At 46.5% G+C, this 27,562-nt stretch overlaps 1 protein-coding gene across 3 annotated transcripts in view; it reads right to left on the minus strand.

Moving 5' to 3' along the window:
- RASGRF2 (Ras protein specific guanine nucleotide releasing factor 2) overlaps window positions 1–21,902 on the minus strand; it is a 115,299-nt gene extending 93,397 nt beyond the window's left edge. For all 3 annotated transcript variants that reach the window (XM_056848029.1, XM_056848028.1, XM_056848027.1), the window contains exon 1: window positions 21,618–21,902. In XM_056848029.1, the coding sequence (XP_056704007.1) occupies window positions 21,618–21,902 (285 nt within the window). The remainder of the gene's footprint in view (window positions 1–21,617) is intronic.
- Window positions 21,903–27,562: the final 5,660 nt, after the last annotated feature.

The raw sequence follows: 27,562 nt of genomic DNA on the forward strand, positions 1-27,562 counted from the left end.
TCCCCGAAAATAAGACATAGTGATAGGTGTGGCTATGCAGCGTACCAAGACTTCCCACCAGTTCGCGGAGAGTTTCCTCGGCCTCAGACCACTCGTCCTGTAGCCCCGCCTGTTTCCCCCTGCCAGGCCCATTCCCGGGCCAGGCCCGCCCGTTGTTCGGCTGGTCGACGGTCCGCGGGGAAGGCCAAGGGCCTTGCCTCCCGGAAGGCCATTCCCCGCCCGGTTCAATTTGGTGCCAGCCGCGACGGAGCTTTGTTGGCCCGGCCGGGAGGCTCCCTCTGCACCGGGGCACAGAAGGAGTGAAAGTGAAAGTAAAAGTCTCCTCAGTGTAGTGAGGAGCAGGACGCTGTGCTTTAGGTATTGTGTGTCCTCAGGGGGAAGAAGAAATTCAGGATGGAATTCCGAGTTTGGAGAGTTATGACGATGTTCCAGAAGAAGACGACTTAACTATCTTTGAATAAATGTAGATTGTTCTACCATACTTAATAAAAAATAAGACATCCCCTGAAAATAAGCCATAGTGTGTCTTCTTGAGGAAAAATAAATATAAGACAGTGTCTTATTTTTGGGGAAACATGGTAACTCCATGTGTGATGTTAAGGTCTCTGGGCTGTCAGCTGTAACAAGCCAATCATCCAGGTAGGGGAAAATACAGCATCCCCTACTCCTGAGATGCGACACAACTACTGCCATGCACTTTGTGAACACTTGTGGGGCAGTGGATAGGCCAAAAGGGAGCACTGTATAACAGAACACATTTGTGACATATCTAAACATGAGGTGCTTTCTGTGGGAAGGGTAGATGGCAACATGAAAGTACACGTCCTTTAAATCTAGGACGGCGAACCAAGTATTAGGGCCAATCAGCTCCATGACAGACGGTAACGAGACCATATGAAACTTTGAAACCTTCAAAATGTATTAAGCTCTCTGAGGTCTAGAATAGGTCTAGACCCCCTGTCTTTTTGTCTACCATAAAGATTCTGGAAAAGAAACCCAAACACTCGGGTTAAACATGTTGAACTGCGCTCTTCTGCAACAATTCCTGAAGCTGAGGGGCGAACTCTGGGAAGGGGTTGTCTCTTGCTGAACTAGCTGGGACACAACCAGGGATAACTTTAAACTCTAGGCGATAGCCTTCGGAAACAATTTTGAGAACCCAGGAATCGGTGCAAATGGCACGCCATGCAGGTGCGAACTTAGCCAGTCTCTCAAGGAATAGCAGCTCCTCTAGGACCGGCAGCTGTAATAGTCAGAACCTCTGTGAAGGGTGCTGCTGTTGATCCTTTGGAGGGGGGCCACTGGTGGGTTTCTACCTGTTGAAGGGCCTACACTTTCCCTGATGACCCTGTTGGTAAGGCTGGTGTTGAGATTGCCTCTGCTGAGGATACGGATGATATCTTTGATGTCGTTGTCCCCTGAAAAAGGGGGTGGCAAAACCCTGTTGGCGGGGCTGAAACCTCTCCCTCTGCTGGTAGGGGGCAGTTGTGATGCCAAGGGACCTGGCCGTCTGGCGGTCTCTCTTAATGTTGGTTAAGAATTCAGTCGTATTTGAGGAGAAGAGTGTATCTCCCTCAAAAGGTAGATCTTCGACCTGGGATCTAGTGTCCAGTGGTAGGGCCGTATTATGCAGCCAGGAGTGCCTTCTCAGGGTAACTGCAGTGGCCATCAATCTAGCTGCAATCTCTGCAGCATGCTTGCCCGCACTTATTTCCTGTTTGGACACGCGAATTGCTTCAGCCTGAATAAGTCCCAGTGCAGCCTTAGATTCTTCTGGCAGCAGATCCAGGTGGGGGTGGCTTTTTCCCAGAGAAAAAGCTGGTAACCCCCATGATGGTCTGGTAATTAGCTATTCTAAAGCTAAGGGCTGAAGAGGTGTATGCCTTCCTGCCCAAAAAATCCAGTCTTCTGCTCTCTTTCTCAACAGGTATGGAATGTTGGCCCTGACTCTGCCTGGTCTGCATTTCCCCCGTCACGATGGAGGATGGGGGAGGGTGGACAGATAAGAATTCAGCAGATTCTGGCTTCACCCTGTAGAGATTTTCAATCCTTTTGGTGGAGGCAGGGGTGGAGGCCGGTTTTTTCCAAACTGTCTTGGTGATTTCGTACAAGCCCTCTAGTATCGGGAATGCAGCAATGCCAGGAGAGTCTGGGTACAGTCGACTAAGGATTCTGTCTTTAGGTCTGTTATCTGAAGTGGCCACATTGATCTCAAGTGCCTCTGCCATTCTAATCATCCGTCCTCAGGCGTAAGTCATCTGAGGGTGAGACTTCGTCTGTATCCCCCACTTGCTCTTCTGGGGAGGGTTCTAAGGCTCCCTCTGAACCCTCGACAGAGACCAGAGCTTCAGCTTCCTCTGGATCCGAGTCCAAAGAAGATGAGGGATGGGTGTAAGAGGTTGAGGGGTATGGACCCTGCTGAGCTGTGTCCTGAGGTAGTGGCTGGCCTTGCAGGTTAAGTTGTTTAAACCGGCAAAAAGCAATCCAGTCTTGTAGTAGAGCCGGTGAGATGTTGGGCTGAGACGTTTCAGGCAGCACTGGTTGAAGGTGCTGAGCTGAGATGTTGCAGGCAGCACGGGAAGGAGGTCTCAGATCTGACGCTGCTTGGATGAAGCTTCTCGGATCCGGGCTTGTCAGATCCGGAGGCAAGTGGGTCTCTGCCTGCAATTCCAGCTCCACATCAGAGAACGAGTGCAGGGGAGATCCTGAGTAGAATGATGGTGTCCCTGGCGGAATCAAAATAAGCTCCTGTTCCAGGGGTCTCGGATCCAACGCTGCTGGAACCAGCGTGGTTGGGATGGAGCGTGACCGGGTAGAGTCACTTGACTTGTCCCTGTGCTTTGTCTTACTCATGTGCTTCTTGTGTTTCGGATCCGAGGTCTTCGGATCCGACGTCTTCAGATCCAAGCCAGATCCGGGGCCCGAGATGGAAGGGGCCGAAAGCACTGAAGCGGCGCGCTGGGGTGTCCCTGAGCCCGCGGAGGGAGCCAGCAAAGCTGTTTTTCATAGTTCAGCATTAAGGCGGTCATCACGAGCGTTGCGTGCCCTGGCCGAGAACTTTTGGCATATTTTACATGCTGTGACGTTATGCCCTTCTTCCAAGCATAATAAGCATAGTTCGTGCTCATCTGTGTGCGGGATCTTCGTCGCACACTTTGGGCAAAGTTTGAATGGTGTTTTAGGTGCCATACTGTCCCTCAGCACGCGGCCGGGGGGACCGAGGCAAACAAGAAGTTTTCTTCTTCCTAAGGTTAGAGGGGGAAGTAAAAGCAGGCGAGGAGTCCTGCTCGGCAATCAAATAGGTTGACTCATGAAAACGAAAGTAGTAAAAATTGAAGAAGTAGCAATGAGGCAAGAAGCTCCGTACTCAGCGGCGGCAAAGAAGGAACTGAGGAGGGAGGGGATGCCCCGCCCAGGAGCACACGGTGGGTTCGGTGGGAAGCCGGCACCGTTGACCCAGTGGGCGGGGCATCCCCTTATTAGGCTTGAGGCTAGAAAAAAGTTTCCGGTGGCAGGACTGTGTGCAGGTGCAGTCCCAAATGTGGGGCTGCACTGAAGACTGAAAATGAACTATAGTACTCTCTTTAATAAACTTCTGTTTTCCCTCTTCCAGATTCTCAGTGATGTTTATACAGATACTTTGCCACTTTATTCAAGATTCCTTATAGCTGTTTTGTGGGTCACTGCTAGGATTTCAGGTATTCTTTAGGATGGGGATGAAACCTAAGTCAGTAGCTCTTTCAGCAATGAAATGAGCAGTGACAGAAGAAAGGTATTCTTCATTACACTCAAACTGTTTAGTGTTTCGTCTAAAAATGAAAAGTGTACACTGACATGTGTCTTCTTGACCTCATATGGTAACATCTTATTACAACTTCAAAAGATTAAAATATGCAGGATGCATGTTGATTCAACTCTTCCTCAACAGCACTGGTGACCATTGATTATGAAGGGTCAAGATGCAAAAAAAAAAATTCAAAAGTGTGGATTCAGAACATATTTTGACTTTAGCTGAACTTTATAGTTCTCAACTAATTTGATAAGATTAACTGGTATGGCATCAAAAACCCTAACACAAACTAATCTCTTAGCTCGTTTAAATGTCAAATTTTTCAACTCAAAATACGAAGGATAACCTCACTGTATTTGTCATATTATAGCAAATACCCCAAGCAGTACCCACACCCCTCCATGTTTTATGGATGACATAAAATTTCCAAACTATTTTAGAGGTACTTTATTGAAAAAGCAATTACTTTTTTGTAATCAAGAGTATAACTGCAATATTGTTCAATGGCACATCTGGTTTTGTATAAGGATTCATCACAGTTTCATTTGATTATTTATAAAGCCTATATCTCTAAATTTTCAGTAAGTGAAAAAACATTGCACTAAGACATGAATATTACACTGGGAATTGTGCAGCAACCTATAATATTTTATAGCTAGGATAAGCCCTGAAAATCAAACATGCTATAAAACTGGTAAGCCTACAATTTCACTGTTTTTAACAGAAGAAATGTTTTACTTATGTTTACTGTCAATTTGCAAGATCTGAGCAAGGCTGTCAAAGATAGGACATTTTGGAGGACTTTGATTCAGAGGGTCGCCATGTGTTGGAAGCGATTTGACGGCACTTAACACACACACACTGTCTATTGACAAATATAATTCTTTTAAAGCTATAAAGTCAATATTTTATATCTGTGGATTCCTCAAAAGTGATGTTGCAGGAGTTTGGCTCGGGGTCCTTCCGGCCGGAGCGGTTTGTGTGGGAGTGAGAAAGGTGAACTCTGCTATGGAACTTTGTATCTTGGGGATTTAGGGCTGCATGAAATACATAACTGACTTTAACTTAACTTTAGTAGCAGGCATAAGCTTGCAGAAGTTAAAGGAAAGTGTTTGCTGCCGAAAACTAATTGTTGAACCTTTGTGCTGTATTGAGCGAGTTGTCCTCCCCCACCCTCCCCCACCCTCTTTCGGACCAAAAGACAGACGCTGAGCTTTCCCAAGCTACAAACCGACATGAAGCTAACTACCCAGGGAGGACGTTGATAAATCACCCGGTAGTTAGAAACCTCTGTGCTGGAAAGAAGAGTAAGCGGGACTGCTCACACAGCGGCTTAAATAAGAAAAGTTTTAAATTGCAAAACAGCTCCCTTCTACATATATTGCTACTCTGGCTTACTTCTCTTTAAAAAGTCCTTAAAAACATTTGTGACTGTAAAACAACTCGGTGAGAAAGGAAAAGCTAAAGACTTAAAGAGACAGTAGACTAATCTATTCCTATTAAGGTATAAGTTCAAGCTAAGAACAATAAGAAATAAAATGGGGAAGAAATGCTCACACATAGCACAAAAGAGTAACAGTACCTCCCCCCAGAAAAACAAGCAAGAAAAGGCTCTAAAGAGATTATGGAGCGATGGATTAACAATCAAACATTACCATCCCCTTCTGATATCCTGGAATCTCTGAAAGTCACAGAAGGAAGGAATAGATTCAGTGTTTTAAACCCTGACACTCCTGCTCCATCCAATAATTTGAGCGACCTTAAAAATCAGAGCAATACACAAAAAGATAATGAGACCAGCTTCGAACTCTTTAACAGAACATCAGACAAATGTACCCAAACAGAAACAGAAACTAGAGAGAAAGTGGAAAATACAAGAGAGCAAGCCAAACAAACTGGAGAAATGGCAATAAAGGGAAAAGATGAAAAAGAGGAGTACCAGCTACTGGCAGAGCAATGCCACCTCATTGCAAAAACAACACAACACCTTTTTGGCATCCTAAAAAATATGGAACATAAAATAGATTCGCTTATGGAAGACCATCAAAAGTTAAAAGGGAAAATTATGCAAGAAGATTCAAAACCAAAGGAATACCATAAACCAAGAGAGGTTTCTATTAAAGGTTAAAACCTCCAGAGTCCTGCAACATCAGCAAATTGCCCTAACAATCTTACCATTAAGAGGTTTCCTACCCAACTGGAGCTATAAAAGAATAATAATCAACCATTTAAGTACTATCCTAAATATACCTGTCGCGTCCCTGCCGGGGCCGCTGTGCCATCGAGCGGGACTTCTCCTGTCGATGCCCCGCCTGGCTGAGCCCAACCCTTTGCAGGTAGGGTTTCCTCGGCCTCAGACCACTCAGAGGAGGAGGATGACCCTTCCTCCCCTGAGCTGGCCAGCTTGCTAGCTCTCTGGAAACAGGGAGCGTCAGTCACCAGCCATCCTCATTGGCCTCCACCCACGCTGCTTTATTCCCCGCCACCACCTGTGCTCCCCCATCCGCCTCCAACCGAGGCTATAAATGACCCCTCCCTCTTTTCCCTCTCTTCCCCTGCCCCGGGGAATGCTGTCAGTGGGCGTGGTCCCCGTCTCTGCCCGGTCCGAGCTCTTCCGCCCGCCCCGAGTCGGTCAAGCTCCGGGCAGGTCTTCTTTCCTCCGGGCACCTTTCCTCCGCGCCTGATCCCTCCCCCGTTCCAACCACGACCTTCCCTTGGCCGCTGGGGTGGGAGTCGCACCAATTTGCCTGCCGCCCCGCAGCTTGTGCTCTTAGACAAAAGACTGTCACCTGGTGATAAACAAAATGCATGTTTATCTTACCCTTACTGCTTGACCCTCCTTCATTGTTCCCTGTAGCATGAGCAACTATTTCCTAATTTTCCCATCTCCTGTTCTGTCAGCGAGGGCGTCCAGTCGAGCCCCGGCTAAGCAAGCCCCGTCTCCTCCCCACCCACCCCCGTTCTCACTCCTTTGCTCGCTAGGCATTAGCGTTTCAATAGAGATCCGCTGTGAGATCTCTGGCGCTGCTGAACAATGCCTGGGAGCCCAAGAGTTCGCCCGGTCGTTTACTTGTCAATTTCACCAGGAGGTTTAGTGATGGGCAATCGCTGGAGATCACTTCCTTGTTGTCACCTTATATCCTTTCACATTCAAAATAAATCTGCTACACCTCACCCTTTCATGTCCTACCAGTGATGTAATCAATTGCATTTTATGTTCCCTATAAAGATGACCAGTCTTTCCCCAACCTGTATTCTGACCTTAAGTTGTATAGACCTACTGACCCGTTTGCTTTCTTAATAAAACTTTAAACTCTCTGCAATGTCTGGAGTGAAGTTTATTATTGCTGAGATGCAACGAGGTACTGAAGTCTGACATGTTCCTTGTAGCTTCTGTGCAACAAATTGATACAAATCCTCACCTACAAATCCTGAAGCCACTCCTACTGCAGTATACTAGTGAGCAGGAAAAGTGTTTATTATTTTACTTAGCAGTAAAATCTTTGAGATATTCTGAGGACAGTAATCTGATGCTACGAAGAACAGCAAATGTAAACCGTCAATATTTGAAGGATGGTTTGAAATGATTCGAATGGGAATCGATTACCAGACAAGCAGGCTTTAACTTCTGCTGACAGGAACCGCATACTTCTATCCTTGTCTTCATTTCTACAGCTTTACAACAAAGTTATCATTGGCTCTTTGAAGCTAAAGTAAGATGAGAGAAGCTTTGTTTCTCTGAGGGGGAAAAACACTCAGTAAAGTACAACAACATAATTTCCCTCCAGGGAAGGAAGGTTAACAATTTACTTGGCACATTGCTTTCTAAAAGAACATAAACAGTAGCAGTCAGGGCAGCAGGATAAATTACAAGAACAGATATTAGCTCAAAGACGTCAATTCCAGAATTTATTTATTTATTTATAAAATTGATATGCCACCTCTCCAGAGACCTGCTGACTGCAGAGTGATTTCAAGGAAGATGGTTTATATCCTTGTGGCAAGGGTACAATCCTGACACGACTTAAATCAATACCCAAACAGCACTTGCATAGATGGAAGAAGGAAAACATGGTGTGATGAACTAAGACATTGCGTATGACAATATTAGATAAGCAATTATCTGGGTAGGAAAACACAACAGGTTATTTTCCTGGCTGCTAACCCCAATCTGGCTGAGGCTGCTAGAAATACATGTATTTCATAAAGGTATAATACATAATAATCAGATCACGGTTTTTATCAACCTACACTATATTACTTTTTCCCTAAATTAGTTTGATTTTCTCATTTGTTATATTAGAATATCCAGAAAAGCCAAGAGAACTATTTTTTGGAAGTGTTAAAAAAAGAAGTAGTAGTAAAATTGTCTTAGAATTGTTTTAACTATTGTTCAAATCATTTTTATTCCATATGCTGGAAACATTTCCCACAGCTCTCCACCCCACCCACATCCTTCCTGTTCTGGGTCAGTGAAAATAGTACCAAACTGCAAGAGAATTTCAGGACATGTACATGAAAATGCTAGGTGACCACACTTGAATTGAAAGCACATGGACTGACATGAAAATCAAGTAACGTTTCCAGTGCCATGCAAAATATGAAAAATACCCAAGCAGAGTATTTTGCCTGTGTAAATAGTACAGTAAGAACAAGACCATGCTGGATCAGACCAAGGTCCATCAAGTCCAGCTGTCTGTTCACACAGTGGCCAACCAGGTGCCTTTAGGAAACCCACAAACAAGACTGCAGCAGCATTATCCTGCCTTGTGTTCCAATGCACCTAATATAATAGGCATGTTCCTCTGATCCTGGAGAGAATAGGTGTGCATCATGACTAGTTGATATAGTATATACATGTATTGCTGGCCATTGTACCCACATGCTTCCTTGTACTCATCCACAGTGCACCTACATTGCTGAACTTCAGCCACTTGGTGAAAGCCTTAGTAAATTTTAATGGATCCTAAAATTGTTCTGGACGTCTTCTGCAAGGCTACCACAGGGCCCAGGGGAGTTTTGTGGCATCAAGTCATCTCACAGTCACCGTGTACCTGGGTGACTTGTGCAAACTGCATGGTAGCAAGTTGCTGGTGGTTGCTGCTGGTGCTAGCCCAATGAGTCCTCCCTCCAGGGCAGAAGGCAGGAAGGCAGAACCAGTCTTGCCTTTTACTGACAGAACTCAAGGTCTGAAGGCTAGCAATATTGTTCATGTTGCCTGGTAACCCCCACAATGACTGTTGAGAAAGCATCCCTTTCTTAAAGGTTTTTGATATTGTTGCTTTTTGTTGTTGTTTTAGATTTCAGATACTTCTGCAAATCTGCATCATTTCTCAGATTTGTGTAAGATCTGTCTTGTTTTTTCTTGGCTCCAGTCTCTGGATTTAAGTAACCACAGATGAAGCCACATTGAGAATTAAATATATTAACAAGCAGGACCTGCAAAGAATTTGTGGGGAGGAGGCATCCCATCTCCCCTGGCTTTGCTTCCTCCCCTCTTTCCCACACCTTCTCTCAGTCAGTCTTTCTCTCTCTTTCTCGGTTACTCTTTCTCATTCTCTCTGTCACCACACCCTTGCTCTGTCATTCTTTCGTACACCACCCCAACTCTGGCATCCCTTCTCATTCTCTTTCTCCCTCCTCCACTCCTTCTTCATCACCTCTTCTCTGCCACTATTTCTCTCCTTCTTTCTTCCTCCCTGTGAGACTTGCAGAGGGTTGGCTCTCGTGCCTGACTTCTCCCCACCACTGTGCCTGCCTGTCTGCCCAGCTGCCACCCCCCCCCCACTGCTCTGGGCACCCAGTCACTTACCTCCCCCCAGCTGCTCTACTCAGCAGCCCAGCCATCTGGCTCATGTTGCCACTCTGGTGGCAGCTGTCATGGCAGTGGGGCAGCAGCAAAGTGAGGACATTGGGGGCAACAGATGATCCTGCTCCTCCTCACCAAACCTCCAAAGCAGTAGCGGAAGAGGATTTGGCTTGCTAGCCATCCCCCTCTCTGCAGCTTTGTCTGCCTACCCATATGTCCCTTCCCCCACTGTTTTTGCCACCCAAGTTGTGGAGGTGGCAGCAGCTGCTATGGCAGTGGGTTGGCTGTGGGGGGGACACTGAGGGCACGGCAGAGGCTCCTACTCTTTCTCACCAACCCTCCAAGGTGGCAGTGGAGATAGGCAAGTCAGTGGCAGGTTTAGATGTGGGGGATTAGGGTTGGTTTGGAGGCAGTTGTGTTCTCAAGTACAGACAACTCGGTTTAAAGAACCTTCTTATTATGGTTTGGGGGTTTTCTACAAACCGGAGGGGGGGTCCCCTAAGTTTGTAGAAAGATCCCCCTTCTCTCAATGTGTCCCCAGTGCACAGATTTAAGTATCTGCAGAGGGGGCCATGTTGACAATTAGATATACTGATACTGAATCCAGTGCTTATCCTACACATACTAATCTTTCAGAACTTGGTAATAGAGATTTACAGCACAATGCACCGAGATTGCACGGGCAAGCCCCAAGAGATCTTGATGTATTCTTTGCAATGGGTCTTATACAGGAACTTTCTACCATGTTTGATTCATAGTGAAGGTATATCCAAGAAAATTAATTAGATATTCTAACTTTTTGCATTCATTTCGCTGTCAAAACTCAGTATACTAATTTTAGAGAGTTCTATACAGTGAATACTGTCTTCTGATTTAGGTATCAACTACATCTTATAGTCTCTTCCACGTTATTTTAAAAAACCTTTTTTCTCATGTAAGTTTACCTGCCAGGATTGCTATATCAAGGAGAACAGCCATGGGGGGAAAGCACAACTTTAGCTCTTTCCTCCCCTGGCTTTTTCTCACTGAAAAAACGTCGCCCACCAAGGTGCTTGTACCTTCACTGGAGAAAACACAGTTACTTTTTTTTTCCCAAGCAGGGGTAAAAGTAGCTTTCCAGTGGTATTTTCCAGTGAGAAAATGGCAGGGAAGAAAAGAGTTAATGTTCCCTTCTGTGGACTGTACTCCTTCTTGACAAAGCATTCCTGAAACTTAAATTTTCAAAAGGAAAAAAGGCATTCAAATTATGAAAGAAATTGTAAGGTATATTTGTGCACTTATAAGTGAAACTGTACCAAGTGGTTCCCATTCCAACTGCAGCCTTCAATTGCTGTACTAGTTAAAGACAAATCACCAAACTATATACAATGCCCTTTGGGAACTGGAGTATCAAGATATATTTCTAAACACAATATTTCTAAAATACAATTTCCTTCATGTTGCTCAGCTTGAAGACTATTGACAGGTTTAAGTATTCTTTCACCTTTAGGTCTTCTCTACATGGTTTCCATCACATTTGGAGCCAGAGGGCAAATAAGCTAATTAACAGATGCTTAAGAGAGGGTGAGAAAACAGAGTGACCAGATGACTTTATTAAACCTGAGTTGCAAGACTTATGTGAATTAACTTGCAAGGGAACATTCACTAAAGTGATCTAACAATCTCAGTTCAACAATTTACCTTAATTGCTGATAATTACAATGAAGATTTCACTGACCAGGGAACACTGGAAGATAAAATTTCAAACTGTAAGGAATGCAAGATTAAAAATACCAGTCTCTTAGTAAAGGACAGAAAATTTGCAAAACTGATTGCTGTCTTCACACATCATATTATCAGCTCTGTTCAACATTTGTTTTTTGCTAGGGACTTTGGCCAAGAAAATAGTTTGGGAACACCTGATGCTATAGCAATACGCTAAACAAGTGCAGATCTGATCAGAAACTAGTAAAGGAGACAACTGGGAGCGCTGTGTAGAAACAGGATACATATTATAAATTTAAAAAATTTAAATCTTTCTAGTCAGATTACTGGGGGGGGGGGGGATCCAGACCACTACCTCTTTGTGCTGCCTTAGCTATGGCCGTTTCCGCACCAAGCACTTACAGCATATTATCCTCGTGGTCAATCTGTGAGGTTTGGCAGCGCATTCAAAATTTCTGTCCGTGTGTTGCCCTTTTTGCTGTGGTATTGGTTCTACCGGAGAAGCTGTCTGCACTTTCCTGCTCTGGAGGAGCAGGGTGTCATTCGTGATATTGCTGGATGCTCCCCCCTCTTTCCCTCCTTTTTTTGTTTGTTTTGCATGCTTTGCTGTGATTGGCTGCCGCCTGGCTGGCCTACTTTCCCCTCTTTTAAAGTAGCCCTTGAAACGCCAGCCCCCACTCCAAAAAAACATCTCTGGAAGAAACGTATGTGTTTGTCTTGCACCCTGACTACCCCTGTGCCTGATAGGTGTTGCAGAGCTGGCGTGGGTATCACAGAGCTGGCAAAACACTGCCAGAGGCTGGCACAGGGTTGGCAGGGCCCTCTTGGACCGGCAGCAGCCGTGCACTGCAAAGCAGCTCCATGTGCTGGGAAGAAAAGCTGATCATGCTCCTGCAGCTCTCAAGGGAAGGGGAAGGGGGGACAGTTAGTGCAACACTCCAACGTCCCTTTGCTAGTCCAACACTTTAACGTTCTTTTGGGAGTACAGTTGCATTCCCCCCCCCCCAAAAGCACAGAAATGGTTAGCAACAGGAGAAGAGAGGGGAGGGGGAATTTGGAAGGAGGAATGAGAGGCAACGCAGTGAGTGTGTTCAACTGAGGGGGCAGAGAAATGAAAACATATTAGACATGTCTGCTCCTTGGGGGGGGGGAGTTGTCCTAGAGATGGTGAAAAAGGAAACATCGCCATAAAAGTGTTCACAGATAACATGGCGATACAACGATCGAAAAAAGCTCCAACCCAAACAGAGTGAAAATGGTGCAGACAAGAATAAATACATCCATTGAAAAAATATAACATTTAATGAAAAGGTTGGTGTGAAAATGGCCTATGTTAGAAAAAATCCAGGAAAAACATGACTGCCTACCTCTATTCAAGGGCCCCTCAGCATAGATCTCTGTACCATGTGATTGTGTACCTATGAGCCTTGCTGAAGAGATGAGTCTGATCTCCAGATCTGCATTATTTTGTTTACTCTATCCAGATCCATCCATGCCATGACCTCAGGTAGGATCTCTATTCTCAGCCAGGGAGCTGTTAGTTAAGACCCTTCGCAAGATAAGTGTTCAAGTGGAAGCTACCTGGTTTTTCAATCATTATTTATTTTGCAATCTGCATATATCCAAAACAGTTGTTTTACTCACAACTGAATATACAGAATCTGCAGTCCTTTTCTAGATGAAAGTCCAGTTTGTAGCTATCCTTGAAAGAATAATGAATTCTCGTGCCTCTCTGCTCCTCCAGTCTCATTTACAATAAAAATGGTGTTTTTTCCCAGGCAAGTTGGAGCCTTATGCCTGACCAAGCAGTAAACTAGTACAAAGACATGTGACTCCTGGGGTTTCCTAAAACTACAATAACTAGCATGCACTAAAAGTAAAGTACTATCTCCTATCATATTATTAATACAACATGAATCGCAAACCTACAAATACTAGAAAGCTACTAATTCTGCCTGGGGGCAGCACAATATCCCTGTTGCCTGTCTACACATCTACCCTCATGAACATGGCTTAAAAACTTGGCTTATAGAACTACAGAGGAGGGCTAGATTCTATCTAGGCTAGAGGGCAGAACTTTGGCTACAGAATAAAGAAATGGGAACACACAAGGACTTGTGGGGTAAATCTAATTTCCCTGTCTCCCTGTCTGTCCTCTTCCCTTCCTTGAAAGTCCCCACAGCCTCTTCCTATTCCATGCCTCCTTCTCTCCTTCTTATCCTTAACTTACCTTTATCTCCTCATCATCTTTAGTTTTCAACTCTTCCCTACCCCTGGCATCCTCTATCCAGGAAAACTATAGCCCTTGTGTGGGGCTCAGCCGTGCAAAGCACCACTGTCTGCCTTACCTTGCATGGGGCTCAGCTGGGTGCTGCTATCTGCCTCACCTTGCACAGGGCTCACCCAGGTGCCTCCATCTGCCTTGCCTGGGGCTCAGCCAGCCCAGGTGCTGCCATGAGGCTTACCTCACACAGGGCTTGGTTGGCCCTGATGCCACAGTCAGACTTGCCTCATGTGGGCTGAGCCAGGCACCATCACCTCCTCCATCTTGCCTCTTATGTAGGGTCCAGTGTTCTGGGCTCTGTCTCCCCTGCAGCACCTCAGACTGGCTGGGCACCGCCTCTCCCACCTTGCATGGATTGGGACTGGGTGTGTGTGTGATTGCTTCAGATGCTGAGTCTGCAGTGGGCTTGCCAGCCCATATCAGGAACAGGAGGTAGCTTCCTCAGCTGGCTAGCCCACAGTGGGATCGCCAGTCCAGATTAGGACTGGGTGTGTGTGTCAATCTCAGCTAGTGTGCCCGCAGCAGGCTCCCCTGCCCAGATTGGTTCGGGGGGGGGGGGTGTCTGCCTCAGCTGGCGAGCTTGCAGAAGGCTCACCAGCCCAGATTGGGAACAGGGGGTGGCTTCCTTGGCTGGTGAGTCCACAGCATGCTCACCAGCCCAGATCAGGAGCAGGGGGTGGCTGCCTTGGCTGGTGAGCTCGCAGAGGATTCACCAGCCCAGATCAGTACTGGGGGGTGTCCCCCTCAGCTGGTGAACCTGCAGCATGCGTGCCAGCCCAGATCAGAAGTGGGGAGTGGCTGCTTTGGCTAGCGATCCCACAGAGGGATTGCCATCCCCGATCAGGAACGGGGAGGGGGGCTTCCTCAGCTGGTGAGCTCGGCATGTACATTGCCCTCCCCAGCAGCCCCCAACTTCGGGAGTGGCAGGGAAAAACAATCTATGCACTGGGCTGGAGCCCCCACCTTCTGCTTCCTGCTTCCTACGGGGTAGGATCTCCACGTGGAGGTCCCGGCAGGCAACCGGCATGGATCAGCAGGCCCCCACAACCCAGAATCATGAGCGGGGGGAGCGGGGGATGGCTGCCTCGGCTCACAGGGTGCATAACAGTGCTCAAAGAGCCAGTTCTGGCCCATGGGCCTTATCTTTAATACACTTGCCATAGAGTCTGCCCTCCAAGACAGCCATTTTCTCCAGGGGGGACTCATCTCTGTCATCTGGAGATCAGTTGTAATATTTGTAAAATACCTTAAGCCAAGAAGAAAGGCAGGGTATAAATACTTAAACAAACAAACATGATTAACATTCTATGACTAATTCATTCTTCAAAACTGTAAAAGGCTATTAACAAATGTATGCACTTTAGATAAATTTACTGTTACTTTGAATTATTAAAAATGCTTTATTAATTTTTCAGACATACATTCAAAGTACCTGTCACTAAGCTGCAAAGCAAAGAACAGAACATTAGGAAAAGAATGTTTCTCTGTAAAATCCATTCGTACTAAATTGATGTTGTGCATCTGCATCCCTGGTATTTTCATCACTGGTAGCAATTTTGACGTTGCTTATCAAAAAGACTCTCTTGGTTCACTGCATATATTGGGGTATAATACTGGGCACCGGCTTGATATGTTGTCCCACCCTCAGGCTGTCCAGCTTCCATTTGCAGCTGCAGGAGCAGCCACACAAACATAAAAACCATTAGGGCCTATGAAGCTAAAAAGAGATACAGCTAAAAAGAGATACAGAGCAAAAGTCGCCTCTCTTTTAGCTTATTTTTAAACTACCTATCACCTTCCAACGAGGTCCATATTGTGCTTCCTTTGATTGCCGTATATATACAGTTAACTTGATGCTTTTTTGTCATTTTCACAAGTTTTTTTTAGATTTTGGAATCATAAGCACAACATTTTAACTGAGTAAACATATACTGGGTGTTTTAGGTTTATTCCTATTGGTAAATATAGCCATATCGTACTTTGGTCACATTATGAGAAGACAAGAGTCACTGGAAAAGACAATCATGCTAGGAAAAGTTTAAGGCAGCAGGAAAGCGAAGGTTTTTTGTGGACAGATATTCTGGGTCTCCCACTTTGATGTCCCACCCTGGAGAAAGGTGTTTGTCCGCTTGTGCTTTGTACTTGCGCTTGGCCTGCTCCAAATTTTTCTGTAACCAGGGCCAAGTATTTTGCACCACGTTCACCCAATCAGCCACTTCGGCGTAGGCGCCCTCCCCTGAACGATCCACACTCCCAAACGGCCCGAAGTCCTTTACATACAGTACCTGAAACAGGCTAAAACCGGTGGACTGATGGGAGGCATTATTATAAGCATACTCAGCAAAAGGCAAGAGATCCACCCAGTCATCTTGATGGTAGTTTACATAGCAACGCAAATAACATTCTAGTACAGAGTTGACACGTTCAGTCTGACCATCGGTCTGGGGATGATAGGCACTGGACAACCCTTGTTCCACCCCCACCAACTCAAGAAAAGCTTTCCAAAACTTTGCCACAAATTGTGGGCCCCGATCCGAGATCACCTTGCGCAGAAAACTGTGATATTTGAAGACATGTGATACAAACATTCGAGCGAGTTTTTGAGCCGTGGGAAGTCCCGTGCAAGGAACCAAACGAATCTGTTTAGAAAAAGGGTCTGTGACCACCCATAGTACCGTCTTCCCCCGGCTGGGAGGAAGATCCGTGACAAAGTCCATGGCAATAACTTCCCAAGGAGCCGAAGGTATTTCCAAAGGTTTCAAAAGTCTGGGTGGCTTCCCCACCACCCTTTTGGCTGTAGCGCAAGTGGGGCAACTGCGAATAAAAGAATCCAAGTCCGTTCTCACCCTGGCCACCAGAACTGTCTGCGTAAAAGGTGAAGGGTTTTAACAAGACCAAAATGCCCCGCTACCTTGGAAACATGGGCTTGATCCATCACCTCCCGCCAAAGAGAAACAGGAACATACAGTTTATTTTCTTTAAACCAGAACTCCCCCCGCTGAGTCATTTTATCAGGCAGACTATTTGCGGCTCCCTCTGCCTGGCAGGCTTAAGTCAAGGCAGTTTTGAATGAGTCCGGCAGCCCTTCCAAGGGAGGGGATTCTCGTGCTTGGGAGCGAGTAAGAACGGCCAGGCTAGGCAAAGTCTGTGGGACGATCCACCCTGCTCTGATACTGGGGGAGTCGAGAAAGCGCATCTGCCAATTGATTCTGCTTGCCGGGCACATGCTTTAACACAAAACGGAACTTAGAGAAGAATTCTCACAAAACTGTCCACTTGAATCTCCCACAAGCCGTCAAAGGAGGCTCACAACTCCCTCTGCGGAGCAGGTGGTAGAGGCTGGGGCGCGGGTTGACCCGGAGGTGCGGGCGCCTGCAGGGCTTGTGGTTGCTGAGGCGGCAGTGGCGCCTGTTGCTGAGGCGGCAGCGGTGCAGGTTGTGCAGGCTGCGCTTGACAGATTTCGGCCACCTCTTGCCAAAGCCCCTCCAATAAGCCCCGCAGCGTAGCTACCTGCTCGACCAGTTCATGGTTTTGCTGCTGGAGGCGTAGGTAGTCCTCGTCCCGCTCTCGCCACTTTTGCGACTGGGGCTGGTAGTCCTCGTCCCTTTCTCGCCACGTCTGAGTCTGGCACAGTCCTGTGCCCCACAGAGGTGGTTCCTCAGAACCCCTCGTTGCTCCCAACTGAGAGCCGACTGTAAAATCCCAATCCTCCTCCGGCAAGACGGAGCCCGCTCCCCGCCGCTGCCGGGTATTAACGTGTGGAGGCACCCACAGAGACTCCTGCCAGAGCCGCGGACAAACATCCGGACGTCCGGACACTGCGCCGTCCATGCCCAGAGGCTGCAGTTGTCCCAATGGCAACTTGGGGGCCTCCTCTGGCTTCTCCAGTTGCTTAGGTTCCTCATCCAGTACCTTGGGGTCTACCATCTCTTCATGAGGAATCAGCGGTCTCGTGGTATCAAGCACTTTGGTGTCCGGAGCTTCACCCATGGTGTTGGGGAGAACACGGCACTGCAGCCCAAAAAGGATGACTAGCCTAATGTCAGTTTCAGGCGTCTGTCCCTAGCATCCCATAAGCAAACTCATCCAGGCAGGTAGCTCTGAAGCAGTAATACTTTATTAAGAGCAAAAAGACAAATTAAAGGACTGACTGCCTACAGGCAGGTGAGGCTAGTAATGGGGAACACAGGCAGGTTACATGTTAAAGACACTACGGATGGAAAACATTGCTAGGCAACCTCGAGATAAGCGGTGCCCAGGAAGACAGACTAAACATTACCACAGCTGCAGAAAACAGGATGAGCGAAACTGTACACAGACGTTCACAGGCATGAGAACCAAGGACTTGACCTGTGGCCAGAACCTGGCCTGACTCATATCAAAAGCCTTTGCTCCAGCAAAAAAGGCAAAGGCCTGACACCTAAGACTATGATCCTATTCAATTATGAAAAAATACATTATATTTAAATCCACAGGATGGTTTCAAAATAGGCATAATTAGGATCACTAAGTAAAACATTTTTCCTTTAAAGCAAAGTTTCACCCAGCCGCATTATCTAAGCAAAAGCAGACCACATGGTCTAAGCTATATAAGAAAAGAAGGAAGAAATTATATTTCTATGTAACAGTCATCCCAATATGGAAGTGTAAATGCATAAAATTAGATATAATTTTGCTTGTGGGTGTAGACTGGCAGCTCATGAAAATGATGCAGTATGTACCGGCTGAATATTTTAGGCCTAAATTCTGTTAACTAAACCTTAAGCCGAAAACATCTATGTCTGAACATATTTACAACAGAAAACAAATAGCCCAGTCCAAAGCTTACTCTCTTACAAAGCCACTCAGCGGAACCTTCTTGGAATCCACTTAGAAAAGTTAAATAAACCTATCTAGCATCAGAACAGATGGGTTACAAACTACAAATATCATTCCAAGTTCATTGGGAACATTTTAATATCCAGTCAAGATTTTCTTAACTTATACTGGGGTGTTGGGAGCAGGCATGCAACTATTTTGGAGGGAAAGTCCCACACAGCCCAGTGCCTCCATCCTTATGATGGCAGTGCCTACTGATTTTGGGATTAAGGACTATCTTCCCACACCACACTTCCCTGCCACAACACCAAACACACTTGTGAAACAGAAAAAAGTTTACTAACTGGCTCGCCAGTGCTTGACACTATTTACTGCAAGCCATCCCAGATACAAATTGCAATGGTGTTCCTGGTATCCTCTCCTCTGCCTTGCTAAACCAAACTATAACATTTTCTAACCTTAACACCAAGGAGGAGCACAGATATTGAACACAACAAGAAAAATGTTGGGGGGGGGGGAGTAAACTAGGGATGTTCATGCCCAAATTTATACCACAGATGTGTATGTGTGTATAAAATATTGAAATTTGGAAAGTTAGCCAGGATCTGCTAAGTTCAACTCAGGATTCTTAACCGTTCAGATGACCACTATAGCCCTTTTAAAATACAGACCTCAGTCTGCCCCAATGGTTTTCTGATCACCCAAAAATGCATCAGATCCTTTTACTAATGCATGCCACAGCAGACCACCACACTAAACAGTCCACTTTCACCTCAAGTGACTCCAGACGGAGCAAGATCCCTTAAAGGAACCTCTAAACCCTATCTGTCTTAAAACTCCATTAAAGCAGCTCTTTTTCCCTTTGCTCCTCCCCCTCCCTCCAAGCATTCAGAGGGCCCTGATTGGCAGTTTCTGGATTTCTCTCCAGACCACCAAGGCACAAAGAGGATTGGCAGAAAAGGCGACAGACCAAAGCACCAAAAGTGCAATTCCAAAAGATATTTTTCTTTTAGGGTAAAAACAAAAACAAACAACCAGGACTACCAAAGCAACTGATACCTGTTGGATTCCACACATCAAGGAAAGACAAGTCAGTATCTACCAGATTCTTACTCCAACTGCAGCAGTGCAGTGAATAGAAGGCTACCGAAGTGCTAAGAAGCTGGGATAAAACATTTAATACATTAATGCTACCTCTTGTTATTTTATCAAAAGCATATCACTTGTATATTCTAGTGCAATTTACCAAAAGCATATCACTTGTACACAGTAGCATAATTTGCATAACTTAAGAACACAAGAAGCTGCCTTCTACTGAATCAGACCTGTCCAGCTTAATATCTATTAAATCAAACCCATTTAGCTGTAATTTGTAAAGGCTTTCCAGTGTGAGATCTTTTTTAAAACTAGGTCTGCAAGAGGCTGAAGCTAAGAACTTCACTCTACCATGGAGGCATGACCCCCCTCCTCAAAACCTTATCTGTTCAAAACCTAATTCATCAGCCATACTCTTCCATTCAAAATGTAATGATAAAATCATCTGTAGCTCTCACATATATCCCTACTTCAGTTTCAAGGTACCAAATGAAAATTACATTCACACAATCATTTAATTTTGACTCTTCAGTCCAAACCTCCAGAAACTAAAACCTGCAGTAGTTGCCTCTTGATTATCCCTACATGCAGACCTACAAGTGAAGTCTTCAGATTGTGTTTATTTAAGCAAATCAAATTAACTCTTGTGAGTATTGCCCATTCAAATCCAATGAATACAGTTGAGCTATTATAAATCTGATGACAAACTGGCTTTGTGTAAAGAAAAACACTTTTACTGGGTTGTTTCATTTGGGATTTAAAAGGGCTCAGAAAATTGCCAGGTCTATCTATAGCCAAGTATTTAAACAGATATTATATTAAGAGGTTTACAGATGCCAACAGTTTCATAAAATCATGTTCTAGCTACACCCAACATTCTGTTGTTTAGACTAATTCCCGGGGATATATTTTTCTACAGAAAAGGATGTCATAGGCTGTATTTAATCAGCAACAGAAAATCACTCTCCAAAGTACTAAAGTTACAGAAAACAGTACGAAGGAAGAGATTACGATTCCCCCCCCCCAATGGAATGTAGAGTTGGTGAACTTCCAAAAGCTACTTCACTTAATTTTTGTTCTCTTTCACTTGTATATATTCCAACTTCCAGAAAATTTGGCAGGGGATGTAAACAAGGGTACTTCACAGCACTTTCTCTGAAGGAGTTAGTGTTAGTGTAACTGTAATTCTCTAGACCTCTTAACCATCAGTCGCAGCTCTTCATCCCTGAATCTTGAATATGAAGGCTCAGAATAGTATAATATAAAACAGAGTAGCTCTAAACAGGCACAGAGCACTTACCTGCATCATAGAATAACTATAAACTGCTCACACATATCTGAAGGGGGGGCACGGCCAGTTCGACCATGCTGGCAACTAGGCTCAACAGATGACTGACTGCCAACGGGATATATCTAAAATGCATACATTTTTTTTGAAAATAAATGGAGATTACACTCCAGAATTTTCGGACACGGCAAGAGGTTCTCAAATGCATTCCTGATGTATACGCGGGCTCCCCTTTTCACTCCACCAAGAGTGACAAGGAAAAAAAGAGCCAGCTCTGTGGTGCGGGGAGCTTTCAGGTCAGCAGGTGTGGTTTACAGGCAGCCCTTGCAACCAGTACCTTATAGAAAAACAGCACCGCCTAACAGAAATGAACGGAAAGAAGCTGCGGTGTCGACAAGTGTTGGGACACCCCATGTGGGAGTCCAAGCTCCTTCCTACCCTTCACAGAACATCACCTCAGCCTTTATTTCAGAAAGAACCAACAACGGGATTACGCATGCCCTGATTTTCCACCGGCCCGTCACGGTACCATTTATCGGCTCCATTCTTGACGCTTCAAAGCAAGCTTTGGGGACCCGAATCCTGCCAGGAGGGCAACTTCCGCCATCACCCGGCCTCCCGCCAACCCCAAACTTTGCAAGAGAGGTCATCAAGGTCGCGCCGCCGAAGCCTAAACGAATAACGACTGTCTAGACGAGGGTTTCCCTCTCGCGCCTGAGGCAAGCAGCCCAGGGCCCCACTGCAGGGCCGAGGTTCATTGGGGCGAGGCGGGCGAGGGAACAGGGAAGAGAAGGAAGCCCCCTGGGCGGGGGGGGGGGTGTTTGGCTACCTGCTTGTCCAACGCCGCGTCTTTGGCGCTGCCGGCCGAGCCGCCCTTGGGCGCGGGCGCCCTCTCGCAGGTGCAGCCTTCCAGCAGGTACACGCCGGCGGGCCGGGCGCTCTGCTCGCTCTCGAAGTGGAAGAGCAGGTTCTGGTAGAGCGCGAACCACCTCTCGTGCCAGCGGCTCGTCTCCGCCGTCTTCTTGCTCAGGTAGCCGCGCTTGGTGCCTTCCTTGCGGGCCAGCGCGGCCAGGTGCAAGGCGTGCGCCTCGTTGTAGCGCACGCTCTTCTGCATGGCGCCTCCGAGCCGGCGGCGGAGGCGGCGGCGACCCCCCACCCCGCCCCCGGGTCACCGACGCCCCGCCGTCGCCTTCCCTCCGCGGGCGGCCGGCCGGCCGGCGTCGAGCAGCAGCGGCGGCTGCAGCTTCTGGCGAGCGCGGCGGTCACTGGCGGCTGCGGCGCGCGGCTGCGGAGACCTCTCCTCTGCCCCCCGGGGGGGGCGCTGCCCCCGCCCCTCCCTCCGGCCGCTCCCGCCGCCGAGGGTCGTCGCCGGGCTCCGACCCACGGGCCCCCAGCTCCTCAGCCCTCCCAAGGGCGCCAGGCACGTGCCGGCCTCCTCGCCCAGGGCGCGCACCGGGAAAACTTCTTTGGGGCAGGCCGCCGCCCAGCACAGCCGCCCCAGGTTTCTGCCCCCCCCTCCTCTCTCTCTCTCCCCCCCCCCACACACACACCAGCAGGCGCCAGAAGGAGAACTATCACGTGGGGCGAGGGGGGATCAGCCGTAATCGGCTTTGGAGACCGATTGGAAAGGGCAAAGTCGCCGCGGCGGCCGCTGCCAAGCAAGGCGCCCTCGCCTGCGCGCGGAATGGGCGCGCGCCTCCCTGCCCGCCCGCCCTGCCCGCGCGGGGGGCGCCCCGGCTGCCTCCGCCCCCTCCCCTTGGCCGCCTCCAGGCGAGCCGGCCGAAGGGAGCGTGGGAAGGAAGGCGAGGAGGAGAGGAGGCGGGAGGCGGGAGGCAGGGTCCCCGCCGCCTCCAGTGCGGGAAGTGGGCTCCTCGGAGCGGGTTCGCCGGACCAGAGCGGCGGTGGCAGGGCGCTGGGAGCGCGAAGGCAGGGGCCCGAGCTGATTGCTCTCCTCCTGGGCTCCGGAGTTGCTTTCTCGACGGCAGGGTTAAAACGGGACGAGGATCAAAGGCCGAAGGATGTCGCCCGCGCGCGCGGCAGGGCGCCCCGAGGGCTCGGCTTGGTGGGATTGACGCGTGCCAGGGCGGAGGCTCTGCGGCTGGGCCTTGCTGAGGTCGCCGCTTCGCAGGGTCCGGCAGGGAACGCGCAGTCCATACAAGGGAGAGGGCTGCTGCAGGTGGCGGGTGCACCGGCACAATAAGGCTGGCCTTCGGCTTTTCTAGCAGGACTCCTGGCAAAGTACATACATGAGACGCACCAGGTCACTGGGAAGCTTTTCTTTTCTTGGATACGCTGCTGAGTTTCTGCTTGTTAAGCTTATGCTCAAAGCCACAAGAACCGTGCCGGGAAATGTGGCAGCCCTGTTGGTGCCCACGCAGAGATAACGTGGTTTTGCAGTCATGGGGGTACAACCTTCAGGTGAGCTTGAGCCCCCATGGCCCCCCCTTTTTTGGCCCTTGCATTGCTGTCACCAGCTATTCCAGAAACCAAGAGAGAAATTAAACACATTAGAAAAAATATTTCACCCCATTCTTCTCTTTTGCAGTGGATCACACCCTGGGGTTTTGCTCCAATACACAGTGTTTTTTGTTTTGTTTTGGGGAATTAGAGAGAGAGAATCATGACTTTTGGTCAATACAATGTTCATACATTTCTATAATCAATAAAGAATGCTGAAGATGCTCTATTTTTAACATATTGCCTTAAAAATAACAGGAAGACAAAACATAATTTTGCATATCAGACGGTCTCTGCCCCTCTGAAACTAGCTTAGAAGTTCTATAGTAGCAGTAGGCAACCCCCATGCATGCCAAACAGTGGCATGTGGCTTGGCACACAGGACTGGTTCTCTGCCCAAGCAATCCAGGTGAGCCCCTGAGATACTGGTGGTATCACAGGGGCTGGTGGTATGAGATAAGGCAATGGGCATGGCTTATAGTTATCTCAGCCCAGTCCTAGACAGCTGCCAGCCAGGTCTGAGGCAAGCCCCTGTGTATCTGGCCAAGTGCAGCCCTCATCTCTCCCCCCTCCCCATTTGCTGGCACACCAACATCTTTACAGGTGTGTTGCTTTTCATTTTTTCCACTTTTTTGACCAAAAATATTGCCAGGCCCTGGCCTATATTATCAGAAAAGTTGGCTCAGTGACAGAAACATGCCTAATATTGGTAAAAATAAAATCCATACAAAACAAGATTTTTTTCAAAGAAAAAAAATAGATATAATTGGATTTCCTCTTAGATGCTTTTATTTTTCTTTATGTATAATATATTAATTTCATACAGAATGCAGTGTGATTCTCTGAATGTCTGGCATTTTTTTACTGCTCCACTTGAGGGTGGCTTTAATGATTCAGTGTGCCAGTCCCACAAAGATTCCGGAGGATGGACTCTCTATCCACATGTTTATACATGCAGTGGCAATAGCATTACTATTTCGAGTAGCCTGGGTCTGTTTACTTCCTGCCACTGCTTGAATTGTGGAAAGAACGTAACAGGGCTGATACTGAAATCTAGAATCCTCACACTCTGCGCCATCCCACAGCATTAGCAATGCCAAGTATAGCAGTCTAAGAACAATCACTAAGGAATCACAAAAGGTAGGCTGGCTAGGGGCCCCCAGGTCTCTGCAATTTGAGCACTTCTTCCAAACAAGTGGTTTAAATGTGTGCTGTCCCAGGGCACTCTGTTGCCGACCTGAAAGTGACCATTCTTAAGCGTGGTGTAGTGGTTAAGTGGTTTGGAGCAGTGGTGTAGTGGTTAACAGCGGTGGTTTGGAGCAGTGGACTCTGATCTGGAGAACCGGGTTTGATTCCCCACTCCTCCACAGGAGCGGCGGAGGCTAATCTGGTGGACTGGATTTGTTTCCCCACTCCTACACACGAAGCCAGCTGGGTGACCTTGGGCTAGTCACAGGTCTCTCAGCCCCACCTACCTCACAGGGTGCTTGTTGTGGGGAGGGGAAGCACCCTGTGAGGTAGGTGGGGCTGAGAGACCTGTGTAAGCCGGTTTGATTCTTCCTTAGGTGGTAGAGAAAGTGGGCAACTCTTCTTCTTCAAAAATGACTCCAATGGAAAATTGCAAAATTAAAGAGTATGGCGAAATTTGACTCAAAGAGGAAGCATTTCTCACCCACTACAGGTGTTATTGAACTCAGCAAAACTAGGAAGGCTGTGATTGCACATCAGTTGCTATTAAAATGGTCACTGTGCTTACTTTGAAAAAATTTGAGTCTTACAAGGAACTCTACCTTTCGCATTTTGATCCTACTGTTTATAATTTCTCTCTCTATAGCAGAGTGTATACGTTATATACTCCCACATACACTCCAAACAAGGATACATTTATTAATCAGATGGTGACAGTTCTAGTCCATAAAAAAAGCTTATTTCACAATTAATCTCTTAGTTTTTAAGGTGGCATGAGACTCTTGTCTTCTGGCCTGAAATCAGAAAGAAGTAATGAATGCCAAGCAACAGCAACAAAATCCATTGTTCATTAAAGAAAAAAAAACATATAAATTATCCGGTTATCACTGTGTGAGCCCACAAGAACTCATCTCTGTTTCCCTCTCAAGACCTGTATCAGAGAAGCCTCGCTTAGATCTTGGCTTCAGTCTCTCAGTGTGTATGTATTAGTGTTCTATATTTGTATGTGTTGCCTCCCAGTTGAAGGCAATAAAGAAACCCGTTGTTGAAGCTACCAGAGCACACTCTGGCTACAAAGCAGGACTAAAGGGCAAACTGAAGCACGGTAATTAATCTCACCCCCTGCCCACCATATCTCATAGGATACTATGTGGTATCAGAAGCAGGATGTTCTCCTTACAGAACAGTTCACAAAGGGGCTTTCCAGGGTGACAATCCTGCATTAAATAGAAAGGATGGAACTGTTTTAGCCCCCTCAGAACAAATCTTTACTGGGAATCACAATCACAACTATTTACTTCAAACTCAGGATGTTCAGTCACCCCACTGGGCAGATTGTAAATGGTTTTCGCACCCTTGAACACAAAAATGTTTGGTTTTAAATGTTCAGAATTGGATCACAAATGCTCTTTGTGCATGCACATTCTCACAATGCTTTCCCCATTCTATCAGTCATCTATAGTATGTTGAGAATTTAATACAATAAAAATAGGTGTTCCAGTCCTACTGGTGTGAGGTAGAAAGCTGTGTGGTTTTTGTTTGCTCATTATGACCACAAACAAGAACAGCCTATGTTCATTTTCAAACAACTGTTTTGCAAACATCAAATCATCCCGGCTTAGAATACACACTTAAGTTAAAATCCACAAATAAGGATGACATACTCTTGCTGCAATATCAGCTCAGCTGAAAGATCAGTCAAACTTGCAAGATATCTACCACAGAATCCAAAATGGCAAAATCCGAATTAGTCAGCTGTTCCAGTTGCCTGCAGTTAGCATCTGTGGTAACACAGACATCCCTCTCGTCACTAATCACCGTAAAGGATTGCCAGCTACAGTAATACTGTGGCATTTTAGAAGTAAACCGGATATACAGTTTACAACCTATGTCTTCGGTCTAGCTCAAGCAACTTTTTTGTTTCTCTCTGTGTCTCGCTTTTTGTATGTGCAAAATGGTATAATTTCTGATATAACATTTCTGGAAACCCATTTATTAACCTTTTCTCCAACTCAAACTACAAAACTATTTCCGAAACCCAGCATTTCAATACCGAAACTCAGCATTTTAAAGTGTACAGTTCCTAATTTTGTTTTATTTTGTTACTAAGATTATTTTACATTAAAAAAAAACTATGTTCTCAACATAAACAGATTATAAATTGATGAGTCAGTAACTAAATGTATGAAAAATTACTATGCTTTGAAAGTTCTATAGATTCAGGGTTCACATAGTTTAGTCTCAAAACTGAATGCTTCCTGATCCAGCTAGGGTGGTATACTTACAGAAACAGATTTCTGTAGTTATGCCTCCTGTTGGATTGGGAACAGCATGTACCAAAAGCTTTGTGCTGCACACAAGGCTGTCACGCTGCAGATTTCCAACGTTCAGAGCTACATGCAGACACACAGCTCTGATTGCTAGACTGGGAAGTTTTGACAGCACAAATTTCTGGGGTTGGCAAATAGCTTCCTCCCAAACCTTCCCCCAAGTGACTGGTGATGTCAAAACTGACCATCTTTGCTAAAATCACCAGCTTTTACTTTAAAACCTAGTCTCAGCAAAAACTGTGAGCAAAAACTGAACAATTTATCTCCATTCTGGTGTACTTCAAAATATTTTGGAACTGTAGACACTTATTCTCACAAAAGCATAACTGGAGGCTGCATATAGTGTCATTGTATGTTACAGTTAACTACAGGCATGATATTTACAAGTCAACAACCCCATGAGATTGGCAAAACCTGTTCCCTCTGTCTACCTCATTGGCTGTTACTTGAACTTCCTAAATTGAAGAAATAACTGATTTTGAATTACTGTTCCAAATCAACGAACACAATCTATGTGCAGAAATAAGAATAATTCCTCTCCTTCTCCCATCAGCTATTTATTTATTGCATTTGTTTCATTTCACTCCCCATTTGGACTAATTCCACTGTAGTGTGGTGGCCAGTGGCATCTCACTCTGCTGCCGCCTATTTTACCTTTGTAGTGGGTCCAAGTAAGGCCTTTCAGTAAACTTCACCCTATCTGTTACTTCAAACTACTTTCTACTGCCGCCACCCACAGCTTTTCTTTACTCTGTATCTCTGACTACTCAGTATCAGCCTTCCTGAACTTTAGTGCAAA

Source organism: Euleptes europaea, chromosome 4 (genome assembly GCF_029931775.1).
Source record: "Euleptes europaea isolate rEulEur1 chromosome 4, rEulEur1.hap1, whole genome shotgun sequence".
Taxonomy (NCBI): domain Eukaryota; kingdom Metazoa; phylum Chordata; class Lepidosauria; order Squamata; family Sphaerodactylidae; genus Euleptes; species Euleptes europaea.